This window comes from Oncorhynchus nerka, linkage group LG6 (genome assembly GCF_034236695.1).
Source record: "Oncorhynchus nerka isolate Pitt River linkage group LG6, Oner_Uvic_2.0, whole genome shotgun sequence".
NCBI classification, from domain to species: Eukaryota; Metazoa; Chordata; class Actinopteri; order Salmoniformes; family Salmonidae; genus Oncorhynchus; species Oncorhynchus nerka.
The window spans coordinates 32,716,967-32,730,530 of record NC_088401.1 but is presented as its reverse complement, the minus strand read 5'-3'; the positions used below and the strand labels follow the sequence as shown (position 1 = coordinate 32,730,530).

General features: G+C 40.4%; 1 protein-coding gene and 1 pseudogene across 1 annotated transcript; both read right to left on the bottom strand.

Annotated features, from left to right (window-relative positions):
* Nucleotides 1–1,380: 1,380 nt before the first annotated feature.
* Nucleotides 1,381–6,117, bottom strand: LOC115130370 (tripartite motif-containing protein 16-like; annotated as a pseudogene).
* Nucleotides 6,118–7,154: 1,037 nt separating this feature from the next.
* LOC115130372 (E3 ubiquitin-protein ligase TRIM16-like) lies at nt 7,155–13,561 on the bottom strand. The gene is made up of 6 exons (XM_029661456.2): nt 11,515–13,561; nt 11,053–11,148; nt 8,789–9,022; nt 8,445–8,601; nt 8,292–8,351; nt 7,155–8,099 (listed from the first exon to the last, which is right to left on the bottom strand). The coding sequence occupies exons 1-6, from the start codon at nt 12,106–12,108 to the stop codon at nt 7,573–7,575; spliced, it is 1,668 nt and encodes a 555-aa protein (XP_029517316.1). The 5' UTR covers nt 12,109–13,561; the 3' UTR covers nt 7,155–7,572.
* Between the last annotated feature and the right edge of the window lie 3 nt (nt 13,562–13,564).

The following is a 13,564-nucleotide window of genomic DNA, read 5'->3' as shown; positions in this document are numbered from 1 at the left end:
CTTGTCCTCGTCCCCCTCTTACTCCTCTCTCTCCAAAATTGGCCTCCATTGTTGTCCAAACCAAGAAAGCCAACCTGAAGCCTATTTGCAGTGCTCAAGCTCTGATTTCTAAGTGAAGAAATGAGCTATAAGTGTTTTCACACGTCAGCACTGGGTGTAGGCAATCGGTAAATGAGTGTGGCATTTGGAATAGCAGTGTTTCCCAAACGAAACACAAGACCTGTTCGTTTTGAATGACAGCTCTAATTTGAGAGCAGTAGCTACTATCGAAATATCACAAGGTTTATGAGTTGTGTCAGAAAAAAAGAGACTGTTAGTTACTTGATGAAGAAACTCACACTGTAAGGACTGTTCTCTAGTCTCGGGCTCTGGAGGCAGTAAAACATCCACTGAATTCACTACAAACACACAGATATTTACGGAGAGAGAGAATATTATCAGCATACCATATTGTAGAGAGAGAGAGCGAGAGAGAGAGGATAATTGACACAATGTTTTTGTGATCAAATGTTTTTTATTAATGTCAGAAGACTTGAATACTGATATAGATAATAAAGTATAATTGACTAAATGTATACAGTTGAATTTGGAAATGTACATACACATTAACCAAATAAGTTCAATCCTAGTAAAAATTTACATTATTTTAAGAATGTGAAATGTCAGCTTTTATTTCTTTCATCACATTCCCAGTGGGTCAGAAGTTTACATACATTCAATTAATATTCGGTAGCATTTCCTTTAAATTGTTTAACATGGGTCAAACATTTTGGGTATCCTTCCACAAGCTTCTCCCAAGGATGAACCAGACCTGTGGAAGTCTTCTTTCTGAGGTCTTGGCTGATTTCTTTTGATTTTCCTATGATGTCAAGCAAAGAGGCAATGAGTTTGAAGGTAGGCCGTAAAGTACATCCACAGGTACACCTCCAAATTGACACAAATAGTTAGTTAGTTATATTAGTTAGCCTATCAGAAGCTTCTAAAGCCATGACATCATTTTCTGGAATTTTCCAAGCTGTTTAAAGGCACAGTCGATGATATGTAGTTACATTTTTTCCCAATATGTTTGCGCATTGGTTATAGCCTGACCCATCACATTCTGTTTCAAATAGCACATCTATAGAAACAGAACATGACAAATGCCAAGTCTTGCTAAGTTTGTCGTTTGTATTAATTGCAGTCGTTGGTCCTCCTCAGTTAACTTACAAATTCAAACATTCAAAAGAGTGAATCCAAAGTGAAGTAATCTAGCTTGCTTACATTTTAATTAATGATTGAGGAATTAAATAAATTCACCAAGAGTGTCATTGTAGACACAGCTAAATATAATCTTCTTTATTTACTTATGTAGTTCATAGCATAAACACTCAAAGACAAACATATTGAAATACTGTTTATTGTTGGTGGTTTGCTGAGTGGCAAGAGGTAAATCAAGAAATACTTAATATTGTATTGTTTGTTACAGTATATCTCCATCTGCTGGACGGTTGATTGAGTAGTAAATCTGCAATATCAGAGTATATACAGTACATAGGCCTAGATAGATTTGAGAAAACTAAACAAATTCAAGGATCAATAGGTATTCAATAATACAACTGATTGAAATTAACAAACAATGATTTTTTATTATAGAGAAAATATATCAATACAGCAGTCGTTTTTTAGTTTAGACTTCATCAAAGAAAGAATACATCAATATGGATGTGATTTAAACCTAGACTAAATTAAAGATTCAATCAATCAAAATAAATTGTACATACCAAACTATAAGAGCATTAACCGTCATTCTAATATGGGGAACTCTACAGTTTACACAGCACAGCAGAATCATTTTTGTACCCAACCCATATCCCAGGATTGAGGGGTTTAGTGAATGTGGTTTCGACTCTGTGGAGGAGGGTCATTGTGTCAGAGACGCTGTAGAAGGACAGAGTACCTGCCTTATGATCCAGGTACACTCCTACTCTGGAGGACTGAGGGCCTGATACTTTAGTCTCAACATTATTGTGTCTGAAAATATAACCTTTACTAGAGCACTTTAAACCCCACGACTTGTCATTGTATCCAAATCTAGAGCCATTAACCTTCCCCACTCTACTTATGTCTTTATACGTCACTGCTGTAAAAACAGTCCCATGATAACACTCCACCTCCCAATAACAGCGTCCAGATAGACACTCTCTACAAAGGACCTGCCACCAATCAGTGAATCTGTCTGGATGGTCAGGATTCGGATCGTTAACAGCCTTAACAACTGTCACCTTTCTGTTTCCCTCAGACAGAGAGGGATTTCTGTGCTGTGTTTGGGTCCAGTGTGAGCTGGCAGGAATCTGGGGGAAGAGCAGAGACAAATGAGGAGAGTTAGAACAGTAAGTTAAGGTACATACTGTATTGTATCTACCCTGTCTTTGATTACAACAGAGCAGAGATCAATGCACCACCGCTAACTAGCTAGCCATTTCACATCCGTTACACTATATCACAAGGTTTGTGAATAGTGTCAGAAAAAAAGAGACCGTTAGTTACTTGGTGAAGAAACTCACATTGTAAGAAACATTCTCTAGTCTTGGGCTCTGGAGGCAGTAAAACATCCACTGAATTCACTACAAACACATTCACAGAGAGAGAGAGAATATTATCAGCATACCATATTGCACATGTATAAAGTGATGACTATAGGACCTCTGATTTGTCTAAACTAGGTGTTCTTACACTATGTATTGTGTTAGTATCATTTTCAACTCACCTATGGTGGAGATCTTGGTCCATTCTCCTTTAAGGAAGTCTTCTAGTTTCTCTCTGACATCAGAAACAGCCTTATTCACATCTCCAAAGTACTGAAGAGGATGGATAACGATGCTGGGTAAGTCTGAAGAGACACTGGGACTGGAGAGAGACTGATAACTCTGTAGAGAGACAGAGAGAGTGTGAGAGAGAGAGAGAACAGATGACTGCCACAATGTATTTTGTGATCATATGTTTTTTTAATGGATGTCAGAAAACATGAATACTGATATAACGAATAGAGTATAACTGACAAAATGTACAGTTTCACAAGAAGTTAATTTCTGTATCACCTGTATCAAGGCAGTTTAGTTACCTGGAGGAAATGGATGGGATCCTCTGTGTGTGAGAGCTGCTCCAGCTCAGCGTTTCTCCTCCTCAGCTCAGCTATCTCCTGCTCCAGTTGCTCCAGGAGTCCATCAGCTTGACTCACTTGAGCCTTCTCTTGGTCTCTGATCAACTCCTTCAATTCAGAGCGCCGTCTCTCAATAGAGTGGATCAGCTCAGTAAAGATCCTATCACTGTCCTCCACTGCTGCCTGTGCAGAGTGCTGTTCAGACACAAAGAGAGAAGGTAAAAGTGGGGAATCCCTGTTCTTTGTATACAACGCAAATAGTCTGGGTATGCATTTGAATAGCTATTCAGGAGTCTTATGGCTTGGGGGTAGAAGCTGTTAAGAAGCCTTTTGGACCTAGACTTGGTGCTCCGGCACCACACTGCCAGGTCTCCGACCTCCTCCCTATAGGCTGTCTCATCATTGTCGGTGATCAGGCCTACCACTGTTGTGTCGTCGGCAAACTTAATGATGGTGTTGGAGTCGTGCTTGGCCATGCAGTCATGGGTGAACTGTGAGTACTGGAGGGGACTGAGCATACACCCCTGAGGGTCCCCTGTGTTGAGGATCAGCGTGGCAGATGTGTTGTTACCTACCCTTACCACCAGGGGGCGGCTCGTCAGGAAGTCCGGGATCCAGTTGCAGAGGGAGGTGTTTTTCCGGGGTCCTTAGCTTAGTAATGAGATTTGAGAGCACTGTGGTGTTGAACACTAAGCTGTAGTCAATGAACAGCATTCTCACATAGGTGTTCTATTTGTCCAGGTGGGAAAGGGCAATGTGGAGTGCAATAGAGATTCCATCATCTGTTGATCTGTTGGTGCGATATGCAAATTGGGGGAAAAAGTGGGTCTAGGGTTTCTGGGATAATGGTGTTGATGTGAGCCATGACCAGCCTTTCGAAGAACTTCATGGCAACAGACGTGAGTGCTGCATGTCAGTAGTGTTGCATAATGAGTAGTGTGTTACTAATGGTTTTCTTTGAGACTGTGGTCCCAGCTCTCTTCAGGTCATTGACCAGGTCCTGCCGTGTAGTTCTGGGCTGATCCCTCACCTTCCTCATGATCATTGATGCCCCACGAGGTGAGATCTTGCATGGAGCCCCAGACCGAGGGTGATTGACCGTCATCTTGAACTTCTTCCATTTTCTAATAATTGCGCCAACAGTTGTTGCCTTCTCACCAAGCTGCTTGCCTATTGTCCTGTAGCCCATCCCAGCCTTGTGCAGGTCTACAATTTTATCCCTGATGTCTTTACACAGCTCTGTGGTCTTGGCCATTGTGGAGAGGTTGGAGTCTGTTTGATTGAGTGTGTGGACAGGTGTCTTTTATACAGGTAACGAGTTCAAACAGGTGCAGTTAATACAGGTAATGAGCGGAGAACAGGAGGTTTCTTAAAGAAAAACTAACAGGTCTGTGAGAGCCGGAATTCTTACTGGTTGGTAGGTGATCAAATACTTATATCATGCAATAAAATGCAAATTAATTACTTAAAAATCATACAATGTGATTTTCTGGATTTTTTTTAGATTCCGTCTCTCACAGTTGAAGTGTACCTATGATCAAAATTACAGACCTCTACATGCTTTGTAAGTAGGAAAACCTGCAAAATCGGCAGTGTGTCAAATACTTGTTCTCCCCACTGTATGTGGTCAGTTGTTAAACGTCTCTCTTTAATCTAGGTAACTTTATGCATTTAGTTTACTCATCTCTGTCTTTCTATGACAGTGTAGAAGTAGTACCATAACCAGTCCAGGAAACTGGCCCAAGAATCTGATCATGGACTCAAAAAATAAATAATAGCACTGCAGAATTGATTTATAATGATCCAGATTACTTTAAAAGAAAAACTGGGCCCTGGTCAATAAAACTTACCTTGAGAGACTCCACAGCCTGTTGGAGCTCCTTCAGCTCCTTCTCTCTCTCCTGGATTCTCTGCTGGAGCTTCTGCTGACTCATCCCCAGCTGACTCTATGGAGAAACACTGTTCATTGAGCTATCAATGTTTATTTGTCCAGTAGTGCAATAGTATAGTATTATGATTTAGTAGGAATTATATTGTAATAGAAGTCCCTTTGCAAAATGATATATCTATGATTTTAGTTGAATTATTATGTTTGTTTGCAGTACTCATATCATATAGCTTAATCTGAACTTTGGACTCTTAAGAAAATAATGGTGTATGACTACAGAAAATTATGATACATTTAGAGATTATTTTTCATGAAACTAAATATATGTTTATATATATCTTTATATTCAAACAGCTCTCCTGCTGTATATTTAATCATTTGTTTATCAGAGTCACCAACAAGTTATTCTAGTCTAACCTGTTTCTCGGTCCTCTCCGCTGCAGCTGACACTGTATCATGGCCTTTATGATCATCCACCATACACAGATAACAGATACAATTCTGATCGGTACGACAGTAAATCTTCAGCAGTTCGTCATGACGGGAGCAGATGTTCTCCTGTAGCTGTGTGGAGGCTTTGACCAGCTTGTGCTTCTTTAGTCCAGGGACACTATAGTGAGGCTGGAGGTGAGTCTTGCAGGAAGACACCAGACACACCAGACAGGACATGAGGGCTTTCTGCTTTCTGGTCCCAGGGCAGAAATCACATGCCACATCTCCAGGTCCAGCATAGCACAGATCAGGGGGAGCAGCCTGAAGTCCTGTCTTCTTCAGTTTCTCCACTACCTCAGCCAACATGTTATTTTTTCTCAGAGCAGGCCTTGGAGTGAAGGTCTGTCTGCACTGAGGACAGCTGTAGACCCCCTTCAGATCATCCTGATCCCAGCAGCCCTCAATACAGCTCCTACAGTAACTGTGTCCACATGGAGTAGTGACTGGCTCCTTCAGTAGTTCCAGACAGACAGAACAAGAGAACTGGTCCTGGTCCAGCAGAACTGCCTGCTGAGCCATTTGGATGGTTGTTGTTCACTTTCACACAGACAAACGACACCGAGATTCAGTTAAGTTTTGTTTTCCCGGAAGAGAGTTTGTGGGAGGGACTTCCTGGTTCTGCCAGAAGGTGGAGTTAGTTAGAGGGAGGGAGATAGAGAGGAATGTAGTCCGATGCAATAATGAATATCCTGTTGCCTCGGCTGGTTTACAGGTCTATGCTGCTTTGTGACATATACTTCTGCAGCATGTTCCTATACCTTTTCAAAAATACTGCAGATTGTAGAAAGTGCAAGATTAACTGCTATTTTGAGCAATTTGATTGTCACGTTCTGACCTTAGTTCCTTTGTTTTGTCTTTTGTTTTAGTATGGTCAGGGCGGGAGTTGGGTGGGTTGTCTATGTTAGTTTTTCTATGATTTTCTCTTTCTGTGTTTGGCCTGGTATGGTTCTCAATCAGAGGCAGCTGTCATTCGTTGTCCCTGATTGAGAACCATATTTAGGTAGCCTGTTTTCGATTGTGTTTTGTGGGTTGCTATTTTCAATCTTTGTGTGTCTGCACAAGACAGAACTGTTTCGGTTGTTTCTTTGTTGTTTGTTATTCAGTGTTCAGTTTTTTCATTAAATAAGATGAACACTTACCACGCTGCGCTTTGGTCATCACCTTCTTCCCACGACAGCCGTTACATTGAAAGGTTAATTCAATATCCACATGCAAATAACCCTTGATATGATACATTTGTAGTAGTAATGGGGAGAAGTTTATTGAGAGAGAAATATTATTACATTCTCAGTTCAGTCAATGAGATGCAGTTACGTTTTTTTTCCAGTATCTTTGTGCATTGGTCATAGTACATCTATGGAAACAGAACAGGACAAATGCCAGGACTTGCTAAATTTGTTTGGTTGTTTGTATAAATTGCAGTCGTTGGTCCTCCTCAGTTAACTTACAAATTCAAACATTCGAAAGAGTGAATCCAAAGTGAAGTAATCTAGCTTGCTTACATTTTACTTAATGATTGAGGAATGAAAGTAAAAAGGAGTAAAAATTCACCAAGAGTGTCATTGTAGACACAGCTAAAAATGATCTTCTTTATTTACTCATGTAGTTCATAGCATAAACACTCAAAGACAAACATATTGAAATACTGTTTATTGTTGGTGGTTTGCTGAGTGGCAAGAGGTAAATCAAGACATGTTTAATATTGTATTGTTTGTTACAGTATATCACCATCTGCTGGACGGTTGATTGAGTAGTAAATCTGCAACATCAGAGTATATACAGTACATAGGCCTGGATAGATTTGAGAAAACTAAACAGATTCACATTCAAGGATCAATAGGTATTCAATAATACAACTGATTGAAATTAACAAATCTTTATTTAAAAAAAAAGACAATACAGCAGTCGTTTTTTAGTTTAGATTTCATCAAAGTGAGAATACATCAATATGGATGTGATTTAAACCTAGACTAAATTAAAGATTCAATCAATCAAAATAAATTGTACATACCAAACTATAAGAGCATTAACCGTCATTCTAATATGGGGAACTCTACAGTTTACACAGCACAGCAGAATCATTTTTGTACCCAACCCATATCCCAGGATAGAGGGGTTTAGTGAATGTGCTTTCGACTGTGTGGAGGAGGGTCATTGTGTCAGAGACGCTGTAGAAGGACAGAGTACCTGCCTTGTGATCCAGGTACACTCCTACTCTGGAGGACTGAGGGCCTGATACTTTAGTCTCAACATTATTGTGTCTGAAACGATAACCATTACCAGAGAACTCTAGACCCCAAGACTTGTCATTGTATCCGAATCTGGACTCATTAACCATCCGTATTCTACTTATGTCTTTATATGAGACTGCTGTAACAGTCCCATGATAACACTCCACCTCCCAGTAACAGCGTCCAGACAGACCCTCTCTACAAAGGACCTGCCACCAATCAGTGAATCTGTCTGGATGGTCAGGATTTGGATCGTTAACAGCATTAACAACTGTCACCTTTCTGTTTCCCTCAGACAGAGAGAGGGATTTCTGTGCTGTGTTTGGGTCCAGTGTGAGCTGACAGGAATCTGGGAGAAGAGCAGAGACCAAAGAGAGGAGTTAGAACAGTAAGTTAAGGCACATACTATACTGTATCTACCCTGTCTTTGATTACAGCAGAGCAGAGATCATCGAGAGCAGTATCTACTATTGAAGTATCACAAGGTTTGTGAGGAGTGTCAGAAAAAGGAGGCTGTTAGTTACTTGAGGAAGAAACTCACATTGTAAGAAGTGTTCTCTGTTCTTGGGCTCTGGAGACAGTACATCATTCACTGAATTCACTACAAAGATACAACATATTATCAACATACCGTGTTGTACATGGTCTGAAGTGGGTGTTCTTATGTATTGTGTTAGTATTACTTTAAACCCACCTATGGTGGAGATCGTGATCCATTCTCCTTTAAGGAAGTCTTCTAGTTTCTCTCTGACATCAGAAACAGCCATATTCACATCTCCAAGGAACTGAGGACGTTTATCAATGCTGGGTGAGTCTGAAGAGACACTGGGACTGGAGAAAGACAGATAACTCTAGAGAGAAAGAGAGAGTGAGAGAGAGAATAATAAAAATAATAAAAAATTGTTCTCTAATATTTGTATTAATAACAGATGTCAGCAATCATGACTACAAATATACGGAATTAAATATAATAGACAAAATGTATAGTTTCACAACAAGTTTATTTCTGTATCACCTGTATCAAGGAAGTTTAGGTACCTGGAGGAAATGGATATGATCCTCTGTGTGTGAGAGCTGCTCCAGCTCAGCGTTTCTCCTCCTCAGCTCAGCTATCTCCTGCTCCAGCTGCTCCAAGAGTCCATCAGCTTGACTCACTTGAGCCTTCTCCTGGTCTCTGATCAGCTCCTTCACCTCAGAGCACCTTCTCTCAATGGAGTGGATCAGCTCAGTAAAGATCCTATCACTGTCCTCCACTGCTGCCTGTGCAGAGTGCTGTTCAGGCACAAAGAGAGAAGAGAAGGCTCCATGTTAAGTCGAATACTTTTTCCCCAGGCCATTTTATTACAGAGGAATAAGGTTCTACCTAGAAGCCTTTTCATCTGAATAAGCTTTCAGTCTATCCACCCCAATGAAACCCAGAAACAATACAAGTACAATAAACAACAATCAAAATCATAGGTACAACCGACTGTAAGTGAACTAATGCAAAGAACAGAGATTCCCAATTACCCACAACCCAACCCTCCAGCAAAATGTACAACCTAGAAGTTAAAGGGTTCTAGGTAGAAACCTTCATAGAGGCCCACATAAATACTATTCACTGATTGTACAAAACATTAAGAACACCTTAATATTGTGTTGCACTTGACCCCCCCCCCCCCCCCCTTGCCCTCTGAACAGCCTTGGAACATGGACACTACAAGCTGTCGAAAGACTTCCACAGGGATGTGGCCCATGTTGTCTCCAATGCTTCCCACAGTTGGCTGCATATCCTTTGGGTGGTAGACCATTCTTGATACACACAGGAAACTGTTGAGCATGAAACACCCAGCAGCGTTGCAGTTCGTGACAAAAACCAGTGCACCTACAACCATACCCCGTTCAAAGGCACTTCAATCTTTTGTCTTTCCCATTCACCTTCTGAATGACACACACACAATCCATGTCTCAATTGTCTCAAGGTTTAAAAATCCTTCTTTAACCTGTCTCCTCCCCTTCATCTACACTGACTGAAGTGGATTTCACAAGTGACATCAATGAGGGATCATAGCTTTCACCTGGATTCACCTGGTCAGTCTATATCATGGAAAGAGCAGGCATCCTTAATGTTTTGCACACTCAGTGTATATTACCTCAGTTACCTCAAGTACCTCGTACCCCTGCACATTGACTGGGTGCGGTATTCCTTGTAATAGCCTCATTATTGTTATTTAATTGTGTTACTATATACTTTTATTTTTAATAGTACAGTTTTCTTACTTTTTAACTCTGCATTGTTGGGAAAGTGTTCGTAGGTAAGAATTTCACTATGAAGTCTGCACCTGTTGTATTTGGCAAATGTGACAAATACAATTGTGATTATTACTTACTACAGTGTTTTGGGGGGTAGATAATATTGAAGTATTCACAATAGTATTTCAGTATATTACAACATTTTATAGTAAGTACTACACATGATCGACAGATACTTGTGTTTAGTATAGTATTCTACAGTATACTACAGTTTCTATATAATTAAATGGTAAGTACTGTAATATTCTATCGTAAACTGTAGTATTTTTCATTCGGGGGTACTGGGTAGAACCCTTTCCAGAGGGTTCTACCTAGAATCATAAAGGGCCTAGAATCAGAAACGGTCCTACTTAAACAGGTTTAAGAACCCTTAATGGTTCCGTTTTATAAGAGTGTATTTCATCTCTGACTGGGAGCCCAGAGAGCCTGTTCCCCACAGTGAGTCTCTGTAGATTAGAGAGTGTCCTCTCTCTCTGAATGACTGACTGGAGGAGGGAAGTGAAATGGTGCATCTCCAGTCCTCTGTGCCAAGTTTTTCAAAAGTTATCTGATCGGATTTCGGAAATCGGATAGGATTAAATGTCAACATAATCTCAAAAATAGTGATTAGGATGGTTTTAATGCTGATAATCAGGATGATCTTAATCCCACTGGAAACGGTGGATTCAGGGTGGATTTAGAAAGGTAAAAGGCACGACAACGAATACATGTCAATGGAACTAAGGGGAGGAGGTTTAAAAAAAAAGAAAAACGAAGGTTCATTATGTTAAATTGACCCCGCAGTATAGTTTCTTCGTCAATTGTTATATGTCTCTCTTTAATCTAGGTACCTTTATGCATTTAGTTTACTCATCTCTGTGTCCCTATGACAGCATAGAAGTAGTACCATAACCAGTCCAGGAAACTGGCCCAAGAAACAGGTAGAGAGATCTGATCATGAATTGAAAAAAAAAGAATAATGATCCAGATTGAATTTTTGGAAAAACTGGCCCCTGGTCAATAATACTTACCTTGAGAGACTCCACAGCCTGTTGGAGCTCCTTCAGCTCCTTCTCTCTCTCCTGGATTCTCTGCTGGAGATTCTGCTGACTCATCCCCAGCTGACTCTATGGAGAAACACTGTTCATTGAGCTATCAAGGTTTATTTGTCCAGTAGTGCAATAGTATAGTATTATGATATAGGACCATAGAGAGTATAATTTAAATTGTAATAGAAGTCCCACTGCAAAATGATTTATCTATGTTGTTAGTTGAATTATTATGTTTCTTTACAGTACTCATATCATATAGCTTAAACAGAACTTTGGACTCAAAAGAAAATGATGGTGTGTGACAACAGCTAATGGTGATACATTTAGACAATGTTTTTCATGTAACTAATTATATGTGTTTATCTCATATTCAAACAGCTCTCCTGCTGTATATTTAATCATTTGTTTATCAGAGTCACCAACAAGTTATTCTGGTCTAACCTGTTTCTCGGTCCTCTCCGCTGCAGCTGAGACTGTATCATGGCCTTTGTGATCATCCACCATACACAGATAACAGATACAATTCTGATCGGTACGACAGTAAATCTTCAGCAGTTCGTCATGACGGGAGCAGATGTTCTCCTGTAGCTGTGTGGAAGCTTTGACCAGCTTGTGCTTCTTTAGTGCAGGGACACTATAGTGAGGCTGGAGGTGAGTCTTGCAAGAAGACACCAGACACACCAGACAGGACATGAGGGCTTTCTGCTTTCTGGTCCCAGTGCAGAAATCACATGCCACATCTCCAGGTCCAGCATAGCCCAGATCAGGGGGATCAGCCGGAAGTCCTGTCTTCTTCAGTTTCTCCACCACTTCAGCCAACATGTTATTCTTTCTCAGAGCAGGCCTTGGAGTGAAGGTCTGTCTGCACTGAGGACAGCTGTAGATCCCCTTCAGATCATCCTGATCCCAGCAGCCCTCAATACAGCTCCTACAGTAACTGTGTCCACAGGGAATAGTGACTGGCTCCTTCAGTAGATCCAGACAGACAGAACAAGAGAACTGGTCCTGGTCCAGCAGAACTGCCTGCTGAGCCATTTGGACGGTTGTTGCTCACTTTCACACGGACAAACGGCACCGAGATTCAGATAAATTTTGTTTTCCCAGAAGAAAGTTTGTGGGAGGGGGAGGGACTTCCTGGTTCTGCCAGAAGGTGGGGTTAGTTAGCGGGAGGGAGATAGAGGAATGTCGTCCGATGCAATAAAGAATATCCTGTTGTCTCGGGTGGTTTACAGGTCTACGCTGCTTTGTGACATATACTTCTGCAGCCTGGGTTGGAATCCAGCCCACTGCTATTTCAACACACTTTCCTCCAGAGCCATATATTTAGAGATGTAACAATTATTCTCAGGGGTTGCTCCAGTAACATGAATTGTGATCCTGGACTAAACATGAGGGGTTTCTGGTCGAAGCCTGAAGTCCCGTTTACTACATATTATCCAGATATAAATGTATACTGGATATTGAAACATAATGTAAAGTGAATGATTGATATACCTCTGTGTCCAGAATTCATTGTATACTATTATGGGTATGAATATTATGGGTAGCCAATATACAATGAACCATTAAAAGGTACATTGTGTTCCTAGTCCAAATGTGTTATTTTTCTGATGTCTACATTAGAGTTCACTAGATAAACTAAAGGGTACTAATGCAGGATGAGAAATAATGAAAACCATCACTATTTCAATGTCCATTTTCTGGAGTCGTTATTCAAAATAAGAGGCAAATAGAGCTGTCTATGAATGTAGCATGTTTCTTTACCTTTTCAAAAATACTGCGATTGTAAGAAGGGACAGATTAGATGCTATTTTGAGCTATTTAAAAGTTTAGTTCAATGTCCACATGCAAATATCCTTTGATATGATGAATCAATGTGCATTGGCCATAGCCTGACCAATCACAGTCTCTCTTAAAACGTACAGCTATGGAAACAGAACAGGACAAATGCCACGTCTTATAAAAAACTCAGACCATGTTGTTTGGTTGTTTGTATAAAGTGCAGTAGACTGCCTTCCTCGGTTAACTTTAATATAAAATATTTCAAAGAATGAATCCAAAGTGAAGTCTTCTAGCTCGCTTATATTTTACTTAATGATCATGAATGAAATAAAATGGAGTAAACATTCACCTAGTGTCAGGGTAGACACGGCACACACACACACACACACACACACACACACACACACACACACACACACACACACACACACGTACCTCAACACACATGCACCCCACTCACAGGCACGCACACACGCATACACACTGCTGCTAAATATAAGGTTCTTTAATTGCATTGTCACTCATGTAGTTTAGAACATAAAACTTAAGGACAAAAATATAGAAATCTAGTTTATTTTGGTGGTTTACTGAGAGGCAGAGGTACTGTCAATCAAAAGACGTGGAATCATTTGATTTGATTTTGCCATATCACCATCTGCTGGGTAATTGATTGAGTAGTGATTGTTTAGCACCAGATTGATATACAATA